The sequence below is a fragment of the Neolamprologus brichardi genome, chromosome 3, assembly GCF_056152115.1.
Source record: "Neolamprologus brichardi isolate AB-2024 chromosome 3, ASM5615211v1, whole genome shotgun sequence".
NCBI lineage: Eukaryota > Metazoa > Chordata > Actinopteri > Cichliformes > Cichlidae > Neolamprologus > Neolamprologus brichardi.
The window spans coordinates 61,683,114-61,702,394 of NC_142106.1; the positions used below are offsets into that span (position 1 = coordinate 61,683,114).

Genomic DNA, 19,281 nt, shown 5'->3' on the forward strand with positions numbered 1-19,281 from the left:
TTGGAATTGTGACATTAAAAAAACAATAATTGCTAAAAGAAATTTAATTTGTAGTTCTAAATAAATTCTAAATGTATTTAGGACGTTTTTTACTCACTTTATGTCTCTTCCACGATGTTATTTCTTTCTCCAACAATGTAGGTTACAATTACATTAGCATGACCAATTATGCAAATTAGGTGATGACATCATTTAGCAACTTCTAGCAACTTTTAGGACAGCCAATAGCGATTTTCCTTACTGAGGAGTTGGCAACACTGGCGTGCTGTGTGATGACTCTGTGCTAACCTTTATTGTCTGTGAGAAAACAGACACGAGCACACATTTATACAACTTTGTTGTTTTCATCAGATCCTGAGATGTGCAGCGTAGCAATAACAGATGCAGACACATGTGTACCAAATATTTCACATTACTGGTATGAAACAATGGTGCCGTTACTGGTACAGCCAGTGAGTAATAAAGCAAAGCTGCATGATGCTCCACTCCTAAATATATGCTAATGTTTGCTCATGCTCTGCAGAGTGAGAACAGGCTGTGAATATAAGAGTGAACTGATTCAGCTGTTGTTTCAGTCCACACGATGTGTGACATCATAAAAGGGCGTCGCCACATGTTTGATCCAATAACAACTCCAGCTGGACTCAAACCAGCTTTTAGACGTGTACGCCAACAACACCACGAGTATAGATACAATACAGTTACAATTATTAGGAAAGAGTTTGTTTAGATGGTTCTAGAAATCTGAAATATCAGAAAAAGCACAAAAACGTTTCAAATCATGATGCAAATATTTAAACAACATTTAAAGCATGATGCATCATGTGGTTATAATTAATTAACATGGACATGAAGGTGATGCCTTTGTTGTTCTGAAACAAACGTGGATCCTGCAGAGTCTGCAGCCCCTTATGTGATCCTGGATGAAGTACCATGTTTCCTGTCCCTGCAGAAGCCAGATGCGTAACTCACGCACCCAGAAGAGGACCGTGGTGAGGGATGCTCGGGGGAAGCATGTGCACCTGGAGCGCCTGGACAACACCGCAGACGCCCTGCAGCCTGATGCGCTGCAGCAGCACCTGCAGCGACTGCTCCAGCGCTACTGTGAGGACACCGAGGAGGAGGAGGAGGAGGAGGAGGAGGATGAGGATGAGAACCTGAGCTGAGCAGCTGCTTCCACTGATCTACATTTCCACTAAAGCTTTTGGTGACGTACACTTCCTCAGATCAAACCGCCCCCTGCTCATCACTGGAGTTTTTCTTTCTTCTTTGGTTTGTCAGAACCGTGTTTTTGTGCTTTAACAGTAGATGTTCGCTCTGATTGTGACCAAAGATAGCCACGCCTCACCGTCCTGATGGTTTCTGTTCGTGTTTCCTGCGGCTGCTTTGATGTGATGTAGGTACGATGCACCAAAGGCGGAGTAGAAAGAAAAGGCGCGTCATGTTTCGCCTCGCGCACCGGCCTCTTCTTGAACTGTAAACATTTGTACATAGGGGAGCTGAGAAGTCAAGCTGGGACGGGAAGAAGCTGAAATAATTCAAAGCATTTACCACGTTAGCCCACGTAAACCTGCTGTACATGCACCGACGCAGACACATGAGATTAACGCCAGAAAGAATAAAGTGTGAATCATCAGAACCTGCCGATCTGTTTACACAGGCTGTGGTCACACCTTTTGTCTTCCCACAATGCATCTGCCCTTATGTTATCTGTCCACACGTGTGGAGTTCCTGTCACAGAGCTGCACCTCTGTGTGCTGTATACGGAGAAAGAAAGTCGTGATGATGAATGTTTCGGTGCAGCACTCATGTCCTCGTGTCTCATGTTGGTGCTTTTCCTTACCTGCAGCTACACGTAGCGTTTTCACCCCTTTTAAAGCACAGCTGTGACTGTTATTGTCAACAAATCTGCAGAAAAACCCAATGCCAGCTCTGCTTTTACACAGATCTGTCATTGGCCATGCATACGCAGCAACATTTCCTCCAGCTTGCAACACTGAGTTTAAGATAAAATGAAGTGTTGAGTCTGTGAGAAAATGGACAGTTTGCCTTTGATTTATTAGGAAAATCATCACAGGTTTCATGGTCTCAGTCTTTAAGTGTTCTTCAAGCTCGTTTAGCAAATTATGGATGGAAAATAGACATTGGAGCAACAACCATATGATTTGGTAACAGATGGAAGAACTATCAACAGGAAGAGACAATGACCAGCCCACAGGTTCTGATTAGATCAACTGATGCTCCAACAGACGATAAATGGTGTCAAACCAGCTCCAGAAACCAGTGGCTCCTTAGAGTCGGGTTATGGTCCCAGTAACTTTGTTGGTGTTGGGCTTCTCGTCAGATTTGCAGACACGTAACAGCACACGTGTCCTTTAGTTTGTTTTAAACACATAAATAATGTAGTCGTGATTGTTTGTTGTCATCACTGTTATCACGTTTTAAAGCCAGGCCGAGGCTTTTACCCCTTCATTTATGACACCTGTGTTTATTTATTGCTGTGTGTGTGAGAGAGTCTGGATGTGTTTTAAAGCTACAGTAAACCTTTTTTCTTTGCCATCGCAGACAAACAGTTGTTGTAAGGCGGCTACGACGCAGTCAGTGTGTTTGCTGCTCATATTTTCCATGTAACCCACGTGTTGCCATTACTTTGAGTGTGATCCACTGGAAGAATAAAGGTCGAAGAGAGAACTGATCCCATGGTGATAACAATATATACATATTAACAGTGCAAATATTTATGCGGGCATGTGTGACTTTACCAGATGATCAAAATAAAAATGAGGAGCTGCAGTGTGTTTGTGGCACAATAATAAAACTGTACATGTCTCAAATCACGCCGTCGTCATTTTTTCAACCGGCAGCAGAGTGTCCACCACATGTAACTTCAAAGAGTTTGTGACAAAGGATATTTCTGTGCACTGGGAGTTCTGGGAGAACACTGGGAACACTGGTCAAAGCTGACCTGAGCCTGCAGCAGGTGAGTTTTCTGTAAACTGGTTAATGATGAAGAAAGTGCCAACTGTACACACGGTTTTATTGTAGCTTTGGGGAGATTTACTTGTATTATCTTACGCTAATTTTAGTGTATCTGATAAAACCTAAATCTACTGCGAATGTTACAGAGTTACAAAGACGAGGGTCCGATACGCTGCTTTGAATTAAGTCTCAGAGTTTGTGGAGGTATTTTGGTCCTCTGTTCTTTACAACATGAGCTCATACATATGTGAAAAGCTTGATTACTGCCCACGTGTTTGGCCAGGCTTAAGCTCCGGGGTGGGGAGGGTCTCGAGGGCCGGTGTCCTGCAGGTTTTAGGTCTCACCTTGGGTCAGCACACGAGCTCATTACCTCTGTAGAACCTCAGGACATGTAGAGGAGGTCCTTCAGCAGTCTGAATCAGCTGACACGTCTGAAACCTGCAGGACGCTGGAGGCCTGGAGTTCCCCTTCCTGCTTTAGCTGTTGCTCAGCTAACACAGAGGTTTTACATTAACAGCTTGGTTTATGAGCTTTAGCAATATAAAGCATTTTTAGACTGTTGTGATTCGGTGCTATGTGATAAAATTGAACTCGAGGAGTTTGTGGTCAATGTCTACGAGGTTTTGTAGGTGCAACAAACATAATGAGGGACATAAACATAATTATGTGTAATAATAAAGTAATATTATAGATCTAAGCCGTGCTTTTGCAAACCTCCGCCCCTCTAAGATGCTGCTTGTTGACCAACGTTGTTGGAGACATGTTGCTGCTGCACACCTGATATATTTTCTCTTATTAAATTCTTTTATTTACACAGTGTCTCCACTTTGTTGAATTAGATTGTGTGGTAGTATGTGTTATTAGTGTGGTAGTAGGTGTTTCCTTTGACACAGCCTGAGAAGTCTTTGTAAACTCTTCTTCACAAACGTAGGTTGTGTAATCTGGCTAACTCGCACAAATACACAGGATAGATTTTAGTCTTGGGTTGTAGTCACTATGTTTATGTTTATATATAGATGTTTTTATTTACATATCTGTGGAAACCATGAAGAGGTCACCAGGAAAGCTGCAACCACCAAGTACCTGCAGAGCGTCAGGCAAGTCCTGAGGAGTCAGCTGAACGGTAAGAACAAGATCTGGGCCATCAACACGTACGCCCTGCCCGTGATCAGGTACCCTGCTGGGGTAATAGGCTGGCCAAAGGAGAAGATAGAAGCCACTGACATCAAGACAAGAAAGCTCCTTACCATGCATGGAGGGTTTCACCCCAAGTCCAGCACCCTGAGGCTGTACGCTAAGCGGAAGGAAGGGGGCCGGGGACTGGTGAGTGTCAGCACCACAGTCCAGGATGAGACAGCGTGCTCAGTGAGTACCTCAGGCAGCAGAAACCCAAGAAAGAGGAGGGAGACGAGGAACCATCATGGAAGGACAGGCCCCTGCACGGTATGTACCACCGGCAGATAGAGGAGGTGGCTGATATCCAGAAATCCTACCAGTGGCTGGACAAAGCTGGACTGAAAGACAGCACAGAGGCACTAATCATGGCAGCACAAGAACAAGCTCTGAGTACAGATCCATAGAGGCTGGGGTCTATCACACCAGGCAAGACCCCAGGTGCAGGCTGTGTAAAGATGAGACAATCCAGCACATAACAGCAGGGTGCAAGATGCTAGCAGGCAAGGCATACATGGAACGCCATAACCAAGTGGCCGGCATAGTGTACAGGAACATCTGTGCCGAGTATAACCTGGAAGTCCCGAGGTCAAAATGGGAGACGCCCCCAAGGGTGGTGGAGAATGACCGAGCTAAGATCCTGTGGGACTTCCAGATACAGACGGACAAAATGGTGGTGGCTAACCAACCGGACATAGTGGTGGTAGACAAACAGAAGAAGACGGCCGTAGTGATCGATGTAGCGGTTAACAATGACAGCAGCATCAGGAAGAAGGAACAGGAGAAGCTGTAGGGGTACCAAGAGTTGAGTGAAAGACTCGAAAAGATGTGGAGGGTGAAGGTAACAGTGGTAACCAGAGCACTTGGTCATTTTTACATCAAATTATTTCAACATTTTGTTTTAGATAAGTTTCATTTCTACAGCTCCAAATCACAACAAAATTACTGCTTTATACTGTAAAGACCCCACAGTAACAGAGAAAACCCCAACGTGCAAGAGCTGGGTGACAGGAATAAGTCAGGGAGGGGCGGCCTCTGCTGAAACCGAGTGAGGATGAAGGGGCGGGCAGGATATTTTACAATCAGCATCAAAGCACAACAAGAAATATCACTGATGCAGAGTTCACATGAGGAATGAAAAAACAAATCGCTCATTGGCATAAATCACATTTTATTTGAGATTTCTTAAACATCAGGCTTGGCCCATCATGGCAACATTAAATACCAGCAGCCCATCATACAGTTCAATCACAAAGATAAACCCAAAGTGTCCTTTGAAATGGACGAATGTGATAAAGAAATCAATACGAAGCAGTTCTCTAAATATTTCAGTGATTATTTAATACACAAAAACACACCTGTGACTTTAACGGCTTCCTCTGCACTTAATTCAATCTGGAATTAAAGAAGTTCCCTGTGTGATCTCCACAACAACCGTTTCCCTGGTGGCACTAAAATAACTACAGCGTAACATAATGAGTGTTGAACAACCCGGTCAGTGGTGAAACTTAGCAAACTGATTTACAGTTAAACAGGATTTAAGCAGAGGATGAAAGACGGAGGTTAAAATGTTCTTAAAGGTAAGTGAGGAGAAGGACAAGCATCAATATCACACTGTAAAATGTAAACAAACAGATTCACATAATTCTTATTGTATGAAAATATGATTTGACTGGCCGGAGTCGCAGAATGGCTTTAAGAATCTATCTCTTCACGCGATGCTCCGTGACCGAACTAAACGGTTTCCCTTTTAAACATGTAGTTACAGCTCCTAGTAAACATCAGTAAGATAACTCATATGGATCAAGCAAAGAAGAGCAAATTACATTGATTACCCAAACCTATAGATCAAACAAAGCTTGTGTCTGGAAACAGAAACGTGATTAAAAAGTTTGATATCGGTCATTGTGCCAAAAGGTCAAAATATCACAATAGCACAACATGTGTAGTCATGACTGGGAGCTTCACATAGACTAGCCCATTAAAATCAAGTGGAACCAGTGGCACCATTAGAGTCCACTTCTATTAAAAAAGAATATATCAAGAAACCAGTAATAAAAATGCTGCAAACAGATATGTTGAACACCCTGCACTCTCTCTACAAAGTGATATTGTCAAAGTGTGAACTTTACATTTGGAATAAACTTCAGTTCAGCAGCGACAATGTAAACAACACACTGAGAGGGCAGAGCGCTAGCAAACAAGGGGGAGGCGTGGCTTGGATGGAATGACGGCAGAAGTCCGTCAGCTGACGGCTGTAGGCTGGAAGGTAGTCGAGGTCATCTCAGCTGAAAGTGGAGCACAGACACAAACCCACACAGTCAGCTTCACCCACTGCTCTGATCTAGTTACTGGCATTACGGCTCGTTAGACGTGGAATACTATTAATGTAATAGTAATGTCTAAATACTATAAGCAATCTGGTGGTGATCTTACTTGGTGGGAACGGTGGGAGAGCCGGAGCGGTGGAAGTGGATATTCTGCCACTTGCTGTCACGGCGGTGCCAGATGCGAGTCTCCTCTGACTGCATGGTGCGAGGCATGCCGCTGCTATCGATGTACTGGGTGAGGCGGATGTAGGCAATGCAGGCGGCGTCATCGCCAATGAGGTGGACGTGAGGGTTGAGGAGGATGGTGTGGATGGGCTGTTTCCCCTTAGACAGAGCTGCAGAGGACAACAACACAGTAACACAACCAACATGTACCACTGCACAGCTTATGTACCACATATTAGCTTTAAAGCATCCGATGCGTTATCAATAATTACAAATATGTGAAATTGCTCGGTATATGACAACTGAAAGAGGCTTCAGTGGCTCTAAGAAACTAATTATTAACTCTGTTAATAGTTAGTTTCTTAAATTACATTTCATAGAAACTATTAGCTATGCACCAAGCCAATATCCAGCATCAGTCACATCTAAATGACTGAAGTGAGCAACAAATCTGGCTTAAAGTCTTAACAAAACGTATAAACCGCTGATGCATCAGCTGACTGAGCTCTGCTGTCGACCTGTTGGTGTGGAAGCAGCATGCAGCTACTTCTCAGACTTAAACGAAGACAAAACCCAACTGTACAGAGTCATTTATGCAAGACAAGTTTGTTTTTTTAAACAGGGTGTTAGCGTGTTGGAAAGTAACACCACAAACACGGCTGAACTTTTGCAGAAACATGGAAGTACACTGAATATATCCAGGCCTCAAAAACTAAGAAAATGACCTGCATCAACCAACAGTGCTGGAAAACACTGGGAAGCACGAGGAAACGCACTCCAGAGAGCAACCAGGTGAAATGGTTGAATTTGTTGCTCTTGATTAACAACTGCTTTCTGTTGTGGTAAATGTTGGTTTTGCTGCCCGACCAGCATTTCATGTCCAAACATGCTGCACAAGCCAGTGTGCCATTTACCATTTTCATGGGTTGGACTCAGGAAATTCATCGCTACAGGAGAGAATTCCACAACGCTCCACGTTGTTTCACGAGACAATGTAATGCCAATGTGATACCAATGTGACACCAACGTAACACCAATGTGACACCAACGTAACACCAATGTGACACCAACGTAACACCAATGTGATACCAACGTAACACCAATGTGACACCAACGTAACACCAATGTGACACCAACGTAACACCAATGTGACACCAACGTAACACCAACGTAACACCACTGTAACGCCAATGTGACACCAACGTAACACCACTGTAACGCCAATGTGATACCAACGTAACACTAATGTGACACCAACGTAACACCAATGTGATACCAACGTAACACCAATGTAACGCCAATGTGATACCAAAGTAACACCAATGTGATACCAATGTGATACCAACGTAACACCAATGTGATACCAATGTGACACCAATGTAACACCAATGTGATACCAATGTGACACCAATGTAATGCCAATGTAATAAAGACAATAGATGAGTCAGAGCTGCAACAGGTGGTGAATGAGGGAGTGCAACACAATCAAAGGGATGCAGTCACTCTCCACAGTGGGTTCTGCATGCGATGCACTTCTTACAGGAAATACGAGCCTAAACTGGGACAGCTACGATGCTTCATCAGACCATGTCCTGCAGGAACACTGTACCGTTCTCAAAGTAGAAGCGGTGGAAGTCTGTGCCCTCCACCAGGTTACCCAAGGCTTCAGGTTCAAAGGATGTGAGACCAGGATCACATATCTTCCTGAAAGAACATGCAACACATTCATTAGCTTTATGGAAACATGTGAACATGTGAGAGTTTACTGACAAGTACTTTAATGACTAACGTGTAGGCTTCAAAGTCTCCATTGTTAATGGCCTCAATCAGCTGCTCAGTGGCCTTGATGATCTCCTGCTTTCGAGCTGAGAGACAGAGACACATCGCTTTAGTTCGGGATATCTGCACAGCTTTGACATAATGAAAACACAGTTAAAGGTTAAAAACAGGAACACAAAGACAGCATGAGTTCATCGTCACAGCATGAGCATGGGATCCACCTCAAATAGCACAATGTTACATGGAGATGGAGGAAAGCTGGGAGGTCAGTGTGGTCAGCTTGGTTCGATAACATTACCTTTCGTGCTAAGAAGGTTAGCTAGGAAACAATGAATGGACACAATAAGTACTGATGTGGCTTTACATGCAAGCACTCGTGAAAGAGAGTCACACAACATGATCAAGTCAAACAGTACAGACGTAACAAAAATCTTAGTGCACAACATAACCCAAAGAAAGCATCTTCAACAACTCCGGTCATTGGCTGCTTCTGTGAAAGGCTGGCAGTTAAACTCCAGAGTGACCAGTTTCACAGACAGTTTCCTTCTTTCTAACGAGAGTTTTATAAAACGGTTCATGTCAGACTAAGATCTGCCAACAACGTTTCTCCTAAACGACAACCAGAACTTTACTTTGAGCTCAGCGCGTCACTGAGTGGCTGAATGGCCATCAAACACCAGACCACGACTAATAACACGCTACTGTTGTGCTTCCGAACTATTTTCACCTCCAGTCCAGAAGCACCAAGTTCCAAATGCTGATGGGAATCCAGATACTTAATCTCTGAGGCGATCGTGTCAGCGCAGGTTTATGTGTCGGGACGTTTTTATGTTTGCTCCATTCATCCATCAAAGCAGGGATTTCAGGACAGTGTTAAAGATGGCTGACAGTTGGTGCTGTAAGCACCTCTGGTGATGTTCCAGTTCGACATGTGTCGCTCCTCCCTCAAACTGCCCGTCCGTCGTGCCGTGAAGAGATGGTTTCCTTACTTTGTGCTATGGATCGGCTGTTTGGTCACTCCTGTGTCGATCCCACAGTCTTCCACAGACGCACAGAAACACCTCGTGTCGGGGTGCTCACTGTGTTTGATGAACCTCTCTCCGTACCCTCTGTTGCTAGTGCAAGTACCATGAGATATTTCCACATGTGGAGCAACAGCGTTGCTTCACTTGTTGGTACCTTATTAAGGTACCTAACACGTCCCTAATAAAATGGCATGGATATTAAAACCATCCATGCAACGTGCAATGAAACAATATTTCACCATCATGCAAAGAAGCTGCTACAGGCCCTTGAAGTACACAGGGTTGGGTTCAATTTGGTGTTGATTATTGCCAATGTTTCTGATCACTCATAAGTTCGTCAGTACGGGAGATTGAGGATGACAGAGTTGTAAGAAGCTCGGTTAGGAGGAGAGGTGATGATCAGCGAGCAGCAGTATGGCTTCTTGTGCGCTACAGATGTGCTGTTTGGTTTGAAAACACTGATTGTGATGATCAAAGGAGCTGCAATGTGTCTGCGCATCTATAGAAAGCACATGACAGCATGCCGAGAGACGAACGGAGGTCCTGCATGAGGAAGTCAGGGCAGATGGGTTTAAGGTGCCATGAGGCTGAAGCTGCAAAGAGTGGGGTGGAGCAGGGAGTGGGGCAGGTAGAGGAGCAGGTAGAGGAGCAAGTAGAGGAGCAAGTAGAGGAGCAGGTAGAGGAGCAAGTAGAGGAGCAGGTAGAGGAGCAGGTAGAGGAGCAGGTAGAGGAGCAGGTAGAGGAGCAAGTAGAGGAGCAGGTAGAGGAGCAAGTAGAGGAGCAAGTAGAGGAGCAGGTAGAGGAGCAAGTAGAGGAGCAGGTAGAGGAGCAGGTAGAGGAGCAGGTAGAGGAGCAGGTAGAGGAGCAAGTAGAGGAGCAGGTAGAGGAGCAAGTAGAGGAGCAGGTAGAGGAGCAGGTAGAGGAGCAGGTAGAGGAGCAAGTAGAGGAGCAGGTAGAGGAGCAAGTAGAGGAGCAGGTAGAGGAGCAAGTAGAGGAGCAGGTAGAGGAGCAGGTAGAGGAGCAGGTAGAGGAGCAAGTAGAGGAGCAGGTAGAGGAGCAAGTAGAGGAGCAAGTAGAGGAGCAGGTAGAGGAGCAAGTAGAGGAGCAGGTAGAGGAGCAGGTAGAGGAGCAGGTAGAGGAGCAAGTAGAGGAGCAGGTAGAGGAGCAAGTAGAGGAGCAAGTAGAGGAGCAGGTAGAGGAGCAAGTAGAGGAGCAGGTAGAGGAGCAGGTAGAGGAGCAGGTAGAGGAGCAAGTAGAGGAGCAGGTAGAGGAGCAAGTAGAGGAGCAGGTAGTGGAGCAGGTAGAGGAGCAGGTAGAGGAGCAAGTAGAGGAGCAAGTAGAGGAGCAGGTAGTGGAGCAGGTAGTGGAGCAGGCAGGGCGGAGCCAGTGATTATCAGGGGCTATGTATTATAGAAGGAGAGCAGGAAAAGGCGAGATTTACAAGAAGCAAGTGAGACCTATCATGTACGCTTTGGAGATAATTACATCACCAAAGAAAGGAGGTGAAGCTGGAGCAGAACTGAAGATGTGACTGTGGCATGGACAAGGTTAGAAATGTGAACATCAGATGGTGAATATGGAGGCAGGAGGAACAGAGGCACACCACGGAGGAGAGTCAGGATGTGGTGACGGAGAACACGCCGAGTGTTGCGAGACACGGGCGGGGCGGGTGAGATGACTCGGTCAGAATAATATGAAGGAAATGGTTTTAATTCATTGAATAACAGGAAAATTAAAGGCTAGAGGTGAGGCAGAGTCAGAATGCTGAGCCACTTTACTGTAAAGGCTTGTGACTGACAAAGTCTAATTTAATACTGATTATTGAAGAACAAACAGCAGCTTAGGGGCTGCTGTGGGTTTTCACCATCATTATTAACTTTATGAACAAATGAAGCAAATTTTTAATGCGGCCCTACACAGAACGACACAGGCACCCTCAGTGTCTTTAACATCATTTATGAACACCTAAACGCTCCTTTTTGCTTTTTCTTTCTGGAATTTTACAAAATAATAAATCCAAAGTTGGTTTACTTGGTTTAATCTGTCACATTTTCACTGTGACAGATTTAGTCAGGACAAAAACAGTTTGTAATAAAGCACAAAGACAATCAACAGTCATAATGTTCACAGGGAAAATAAGGATCTAAACTCTAATCAGAGGCTTTCTAAAGAAAATGATACAACTCGTTTTATGAGCAAGTACGAGTCAAAACCTCAAACCCAAAAAGGACTAAGTGTAGTGGTGACAGTGACCAGTGAGTGGCGCTGTCCCACAGCAGCAGGGAAACTGGTTCAGCTGAGCATAAATAGTCTGGTCACCAAACATCGCTCGCTCTTTACCTGTTGGAGCTGATTTAGCGTCTAAAGAAGCAGAGCTAACGACACACAGGCTGTGAGGCTGGAAACTTTCTAACGACACACACTGCTGTGAGGCTGTGAGGCTGGAAACTCTCCAACAGAGCGTGAGAGAAAAGTCTGATCTGGATCACATCAGTCATTATGTTCTTCATTCCTGCTCAGTGACATTTTCACATAATATCAACAATAAGGCGACTCAGCTTCAGGCATTAAGGAGGGCGACTTACACTGGGAGGCGCTGGACGCACGACTGCTGAGAGGCACGCCATTCTGGGGGCCGGGGTCTCGTGAGCATGTTTGGGGGCCGCAGTGACAAATGGTGTGATGGTCAGTGAAAAGGATCATAAAGGATGACGTGAAGAAGAGGAGCACGAAGGCAGCCGCCAGTGCCCGCAGGATATACTGGCAGCACTCCTCACCACTGGGCCAAACACTGGGAGAGAACCAGCAGGAGGAGATGGAAGAAGAGGAGGACGAAGCAGAAGACGATGAAGACAAAGAGCACGAAAGGCAAGGGGTGGGTAAGAGGCAGCTGGAGGAAGGAAGGTGAGAAGGGAAGGGGTCCAAGTGCTTAAGGTGGAAGATCTGCAGACTGGGGGACTGAGCTGAGAGATCAGAGGATGGGTGGAGATGAAGGAGATGAAGGAGGGATGAAGAGGAGAACGGAATGGAGATGAAGGAGGAATGAAGAGGAGGACGAGATGGAGATGAAGGAGGAATGAAGAGGAGGACGAGATGGAGATGAAGGAGGAATGAAGAGGAGAATGAGATGAAGGAGGAATGAAGAGGAGAATGAGATGGAGATGAAGGAGGAATGAAGAGGAGAATGAGATGGAGATGAAGGAGGAATGAAGAGGAGAATGAGATGAAGGAGGAATGAAGAGGAGGACGAGATGGAGATGAAGGAGGAATGAAGAGGAGAATGAGATGGAGATGAAGGAGGAATGAAGAGGAGGACGAGATGAAGGAGGAATGAAGAGGAGAATGAGATGGAGATGGAGGAGGAATGAAGAGGAGAACGAGATGGAGATGAAGGAGGAATGAAGAGGAGAACGAGATGGAGATGAAGGAGGAATGAAGAGGAGAATGTGTGGAGAAGGAGGAGGAATGAAGAGAAGAATGTGTGGAGATGAAGGGGGAATGAAGAGGAGGACGAGATGAAGGAGGAATGAAGAGGAGAATGAGATGGAGATGGAGGAGGAATGAAGAGGAGAACGAGATGGAGATGAAGGAGGAATGAAGAGGAGGACGAGATGGAGATGAAGGAGGAATGAAGAGGAGGACGAGATGAAGGAGGAATGAAGAGGAGAACGAGATGAAGGAGGAATGAAGAGGAGGACGAGATGAAAGAGGAATGAAGAGGAGAACGCGATGGAGATGAAGGAGGAATGAAGAGGAGGATGTTTGGAGATGAAGGAGGAATGAAGAGGAGGACGAGATGAAGGAGGAATGAAGAGGAGAACGAGATGGAGATGAAGGAGGAATGAAGAGGAGAATGGGTGGAGATGAAGGAGGAATGAAGAGGAGGATGAGATGGAGATGAAGGAGGAATGAAGAGGAGGACGAGATGAAGGAGGAATGAAGAGGAGAACGAGATGGAGATGAAGGAGGAATGAAGAGGAGAACGAGATGAAGGAGGAATGAAGAGGAGGACGAGATGAAAGAGGAATGAAGACGAGAACACGATGGAGATGAAGGAGGAATGAAGAGGAGAATGGGTGGAGATGAAGGAGGAATGAAGAGGAGGACGAGATGAAGGAGGAATGAAGAGGAGAACGAGATGGAGATGAAGGAGGAATGAAGAGGAGGATGAGATGAAGGTGGAATGAAGAGGAGAACGAGATGGAGATGAAGGAGGAATGAAGAGGAGGATGAGATGGAGATGAAGGAGGAATGAAGAGGAGAATGAGATGGAGATGAAGGAGGAATGAAGAGGAAAATGAGATGAAGATGAAGGAGGAATGAAGAGGAGGATGAGATGGAGATGAAGGAGGAATGAAGAGGAGAACGAGATGAAGGAGGAATGAAGAGGAGAATGAGATGGAGATGAAGGAGGAATGAAGAGGAGGATGAGATGGAGATGAAGGAGGAATGAAGAGGAGAATGAGATGGAGATGAAGGAGGAATGAAGAGGAGGATGAGATGGAGATGAAGGAGGAATGAAGAGGAGAATGAGATGGAGATGAAGGAGGAATGAAGAGGAGAACGAGATGGAGATGAAGGAGGAATGAAGAGGAGAATGAGATGAAGGAGGAATGAAGAGGAGGATGAGATGGAGATGAAGGAGGAATGAAGAGGAGGATGAGATGAAGGTGGAATGAAGAGGAGAACGAGATGGAGATGAAGGAGGAATGAAGAGGAGGATGAGATGGAGATGAAGGAGGAATGAAGAGGAGAATGAGATGGAGATGAAGGAGGAATGAAGAGGAGAATGAGATGAAGATGAAGGAGGAATGAAGAGGAGGATGAGATGGAGATGAAGGAGGAATGAAGAGGAGAACGAGATGAAGGAGGAATGAAGAGGAGAATGAGATGGAGATGAAGGAGGAATGAAGAGGAGAACGAGATGGAGATGAAGGAGGAATGAAGAGGAGAATGAGATGAAGGAGGAATGAAGAGGAGGATGAGATGAAGGAGGAATGAAGAGGAGGATGAGATGAAGGAGGAATGAAGAGGAGGATGAGATGAAGGAGGAATGAAGAGGAGGATGAGATGGAGATGGAGGAATGAAGAGGAGGATGAGATGAAGGAGGAATGAAGAGGAGAACGAGATGGAGATGAAGAAGGAATGAAGAGGAGGATGAGATGAAGGAGGAATGAAGAGGAGAACGAGATGGAGATGAAGGAGGAATGAAGAGGAGGATGAGATGAAGGTGGAATGAAGAGGAGAACGAGATGGAGATGGAGGAGGAATGAAGAGGAGGATGAGATGGAGATGAAGGAGGAATGAAGAGGAGAATGGGTGGAGATGGAGGAGGAATGAAGAGAAGAATGTGTGGAGAAGGAGGAGGAATGAAGAGGAGAACGAGATGGAGATGAAGGAGGAATGAAGAGGAGGATGAGATGAAGGTGGAATGAAGAGGAGAACGAGATGGAGATGAAGGAGGAATGAAGAGGAGAATGAGATGAAGATGAAGGAGGAATGAAGAGGAGGATGAGATGGAGATGAAGGAGGAATGAAGAGGAGAACGAGATGAAGGAGGAATGAAGAGGAGAATGAGATGGAGATGAAGGAGGAATGAAGAGGAGGATGAGATGGAGATGAAGGAGGAATGAAGAGGAGAATGAGATGGAGATGAAGGAGGAATGAAGAGGAGAATGAGATGGAGATGAAGGAGGAATGAAGAGGAGAATGAGATGAAGGAGGAATGAAGAGGAGGACGAGATGGAGATGAAGGAGGAATGAAGAGGAGAACGGAATGGAGATGAAGGAGGAATGAAGAGGAGGACGAGATGGAGATGAAGGAGGAATGAAGAGGAGGACGAGATGGAGATGAAGGAGGAATGAAGAGGAGAATGAGATGAAGGTGGAATGAAGAGGAGAATGAGATGGAGATGAAGGAGGAATGAAGAGGAGGATGAGATGGAGATGAAGGAGGAATGAAGAGGAGAACGAGGTGGAGATGAAGGAAGAATGAAGAGGAGAACGAGATGGAGATGAAGGAGGAATGAAGAGGAGAATGAGATGGAGATGAAGGAGGAATGAAGAGGAGGATGAGATGGAGATGAAGGAGGAATGAAGAGGAGAATGAGATGGAGATGAAGGAGGAATGAAGAGGAGAACGAGATGGAGATGAAGGAGGAATGAAGAGGAGAATGAGATGAAGGAGGAATGAAGAGGAGGATGAGATGGAGATGAAGGAGGAATGAAGAGGAGGATGAGATGAAGGTGGAATGAAGAGGAGAACGAGATGGAGATGAAGGAGGAATGAAGAGGAGGATGAGATGGAGATGAAGGAGGAATGAAGAGGAGAATGAGATGGAGATGAAGGAGGAATGAAGAGGAGAATGAGATGAAGATGAAGGAGGAATGAAGAGGAGGATGAGATGGAGATGAAGGAGGAATGAAGAGGAGAACGAGATGAAGGAGGAATGAAGAGGAGAATGAGATGGAGATGAAGGAGGAATGAAGAGGAGGATGAGATGGAGATGAAGGAGGAATGAAGAGGAGGATGAGATGGAGATGAAGGAGGAATGAAGAGGAGAATGAGATGGAGATGAAGGAGGAATGAAGAGGAGAACGAGATGGAGATGAAGGAGGAATGAAGAGGAGAATGAGATGAAGGAGGAATGAAGAGGAGGATGAGATGAAGGAGGAATGAAGAGGAGGATGAGATGAAGGAGGAATGAAGAGGAGGATGAGATGAAGGAGGAATGAAGAGGAGGATGAGATGGAGATGGAGGAATGAAGAGGAGGATGAGATGAAGGAGGAATGAAGAGGAGAACGAGATGGAGATGAAGAAGGAATGAAGAGGAGGATGAGATGAAGGTGGAATGAAGAGGAGAACGAGATGGAGATGAAGGAGGAATGAAGAGGAGGATGAGATGAAGGTGGAATGAAGAGGAGAACGAGATGGAGATGGAGGAGGAATGAAGAGGAGGATGAGATGGAGATGAAGGAGGAATGAAGAGGAGAATGGGTGGAGATGGAGGAGGAATGAAGAGAAGAATGTGTGGAGAAGGAGGAGGAATGAAGAGGAGGATGAGATGGAGATGAAGGAGGAATGAAGAGGAGAACGCGATGGAGATGAAGGAGGAATGAAGAGGAGGATGTTTGGAGATGAAGGAGGAATGAAGAGGAGGACGAGATGAAGGAGGAATGAAGAGGAGAACGAGATGGAGATGAAGGAGGAATGAAGAGGAGAATGGGTGGAGATGAAGGAGGAATGAAGAGGAGGATGGGATGGAGATGAAGGAGGAATGAAGAGGAGGACGAGATGAAGGAGGAATGAAGAGGAGAATGAGATGGAGATGAAGGAGGAATGAAGAGGAGAACGAGATGGAGATGAAGGAGGAATGAAGAGGAGAATGAGATGAAGGAGGAATGAAGAGGAGGATGAGATGGAGATGAAGGAGGAATGAAGAGGAGGATGAGATGAAGGTGGAATGAAGAGGAGAACGAGATGGAGATGAAGGAGGAATGAAGAGGAGGATGAGATGGAGATGAAGGAGGAATGAAGAGGAGAATGAGATGGAGATGAAGGAGGAATGAAGAGGAGAATGAGATGAAGATGAAGGAGGAATGAAGAGGAGGATGAGATGGAGATGAAGGAGGAATGAAGAGGAGGATGAGATGGAGATGAAGGAGGAATGAAGAGGAGAATGAGATGGAGATGAAGGAGGAATGAAGAGGAGAACGAGATGGAGATGAAGGAGGAATGAAGAGGAGAATGAGATGAAGGAGGAATGAAGAGGAGGATGAGATGAAGGAGGAATGAAGAGGAGGATGAGATGAAGGAGGAATGAAGAGGAGGATGAGATGAAGGAGGAATGAAGAGGAGGATGAGATGGAGATGGAGGAATGAAGAGGAGGATGAGATGAAGGAGGAATGAAGAGGAGAACGAGATGGAGATGAAGAAGGAATGAAGAGGAGGATGAGATGAAGGAGGAATGAAGAGGAGAACGAGATGGAGATGAAGGAGGAATGAAGAGGAGGATGAGATGAAGGTGGAATGAAGAGGAGAACGAGATGGAGATGGAGGAGGAATGAAGAGGAGGATGAGATGGAGATGAAGGAGGAATGAAGAGGAGAATGGGTGGAGATGGAGGAGGAATGAAGAGAAGAATGTGTGGAGAAGGAGGAGGAATGAAGAGGAGAACGAGATGGAGATGAAGGAGGAATGAAGAGGAGGATGAGATGAAGGTGGAATGAAGAGGAGAACGAGATGGAGATGAAGGAGGAATGAAGAGGAGAATGAGATGAAGATGAAGGAGGAATGAAGAGGAGGATGAGATGGAGATGAAGGAGGAATGAAGAGGAGAACGAGATGAAGGAGGAATGAAGAGGAGAATGAGATGGAGATGAAGGAGGAATGAAGAGGAGGATGAGATGGAGATGAAGGAGGAATGAAGAGGAGAATGAGATGGAGATGAAGGAGGAATGAAGAGGAGGATGAGATGGAGATGAAGGAGGAATGAAGAGGAGAATGAGATGGAGATGAAGGAGGAATGAAGAGGAGAACGAGATGAAGGAGGAATGAAGAGGAGGATGAGATGAAGGAGGAATGAAGAGGAGGATGAGATGAAGGAGGAATGAAGAGGAGGATGAGATGAAGGAGGAATGAAGAGGAGGATGAGATGGAGATGGAGGAATGAAGAGGAGGATGAGATGAAGGAGGAATGAAGAGGAGAACGAGATGGAGATGAAGGAGGAATGAAGAGGAGGATGAGATGAAGGAGGAATGAAGAGGAGAACGAGATGGAGATGAAGGAGGAATGAAGAGGAGGATGAGATGAAGGTGGAATGAAGAGGAGAACGAGATGGAGATGGAGGAGGAATGAAGAGGAGGATGAGATGGAGATGAAGGAGGAATGAAGAGGAGAATGGGTGGAGATGGAGGAGGAATGAAGAGAAGAATGTGTGGAGAAGGAGGAGGAATGAAGAGGAGGATGAGATGGAGATGAAGGAGGAATGAAGAGGAGAATGAGATGGAGATGAAGGAGGAATGAAGAGGAGAATGAGATGAAGGTGGAATGAAGAGGAGAATGAGATGGAGATGAAGGAGGAATGAAGAGGAGGATGAGATGGAGATGAAGGAGGAATGAAGAGGAGAACGAGGTGGAGATGAAGGAAGAATGAAGAGGAGAACGAGATGGAGATGAAGGAGGAATGAAGAGGAGAATGAGATGGAGATGAAGGAGGAATGAAGAGGAGGATGAGATGGAGATGAAGGAGGAATGAAGAGGAGAACGAGGTGGAGATGAAGGAGGAATGAAGAGGAGAACGAGATGGAGATGAAGGAGGAATGAAGAGGAGAAAACAGAAGATGAAGAACACTGAACATGAACGGCGTGCAGGAGATGACATCATGCACAGCGATGTTCATGGAGTAACGATGTAAGATGACCCCGGTGCTTTATCACATCCCTGAATCTCATCTGTGCTCCTCCTCTCCTCCTTTTGCCGACTCCATATTCACCCTCTTTTGTCCACTATCCCTCTTCTGCACGTCCCCCTCAGCTACCTGCAAACCCTCACTCTCAGCCGGCGCTCTGATTGGCTCATTTCTGACCTTCTTCGTCCTGGTCACCCCCAGTGAGGAAATCTCTGCCACCTCCAGCTCCTCCTCCACCTCCCCTTTGACCCTTGAGATCACCAGTCATCCCTGACACTCAGCTTTACTCCAGCCTGCCTGCTCTTCTTCTTCACCGTGTGTTGGTATTTAAATGCATCTTCACCTGATTTCATTTACAGGCGTGTTCTTCTTCTAATGACTTCCTCTGATCTGCAGAGCAGAACTTCTCCAGGCT

At 45.7% G+C, this 19,281-nt stretch overlaps 2 protein-coding genes across 17 annotated transcripts in view; one reads left to right on the top strand and one right to left on the bottom strand.

Moving 5' to 3' along the window:
* ank2b (ankyrin 2b, neuronal) overlaps nucleotides 1-2,859 on the top strand; it is a 113,774-nt gene extending 110,915 nt beyond the window's left edge. For 3 of the 4 annotated variants that reach the window (XM_087838046.1, XM_087838047.1, XM_087838048.1), the window contains one exon: nucleotides 953-2,859. In XM_087838046.1, the coding sequence (XP_087694172.1) occupies nucleotides 953-1,166 (214 nt within the window). In that variant the 3' untranslated portion in view covers nucleotides 1,167-2,859. The remainder of the gene's footprint in view (nucleotides 1-952) is intronic. The other variant, XM_087838049.1, reaches the window with a different exon arrangement.
* A 2,444-nt stretch (nucleotides 2,860-5,303) lies between these two features.
* Nucleotides 5,304-19,281, bottom strand: part of LOC102792153 (calcium/calmodulin-dependent protein kinase type II delta 1 chain) — an 80,498-nt gene continuing 66,520 nt past the window's right edge. For 6 of the 13 annotated variants that reach the window (XM_087838061.1, XM_087838055.1, XM_087838062.1 and 3 more), the window contains 3 exons: nucleotides 8,437-8,512; nucleotides 8,257-8,351; nucleotides 6,585-6,817 (listed from right to left, as the gene is read on the bottom strand). In XM_087838061.1, the coding sequence (XP_087694187.1) occupies nucleotides 6,585-6,817; nucleotides 8,257-8,351; nucleotides 8,437-8,512 (404 nt within the window). Of the gene's footprint in view, nucleotides 6,441-6,584; nucleotides 6,818-8,256; nucleotides 8,352-8,436; nucleotides 8,513-8,724; nucleotides 8,746-19,281 lie in introns of those variants that run through there. The other 7 variants (XM_087838060.1, XM_087838058.1, XM_087838053.1 and 4 more) reach the window with 3 other exon arrangements.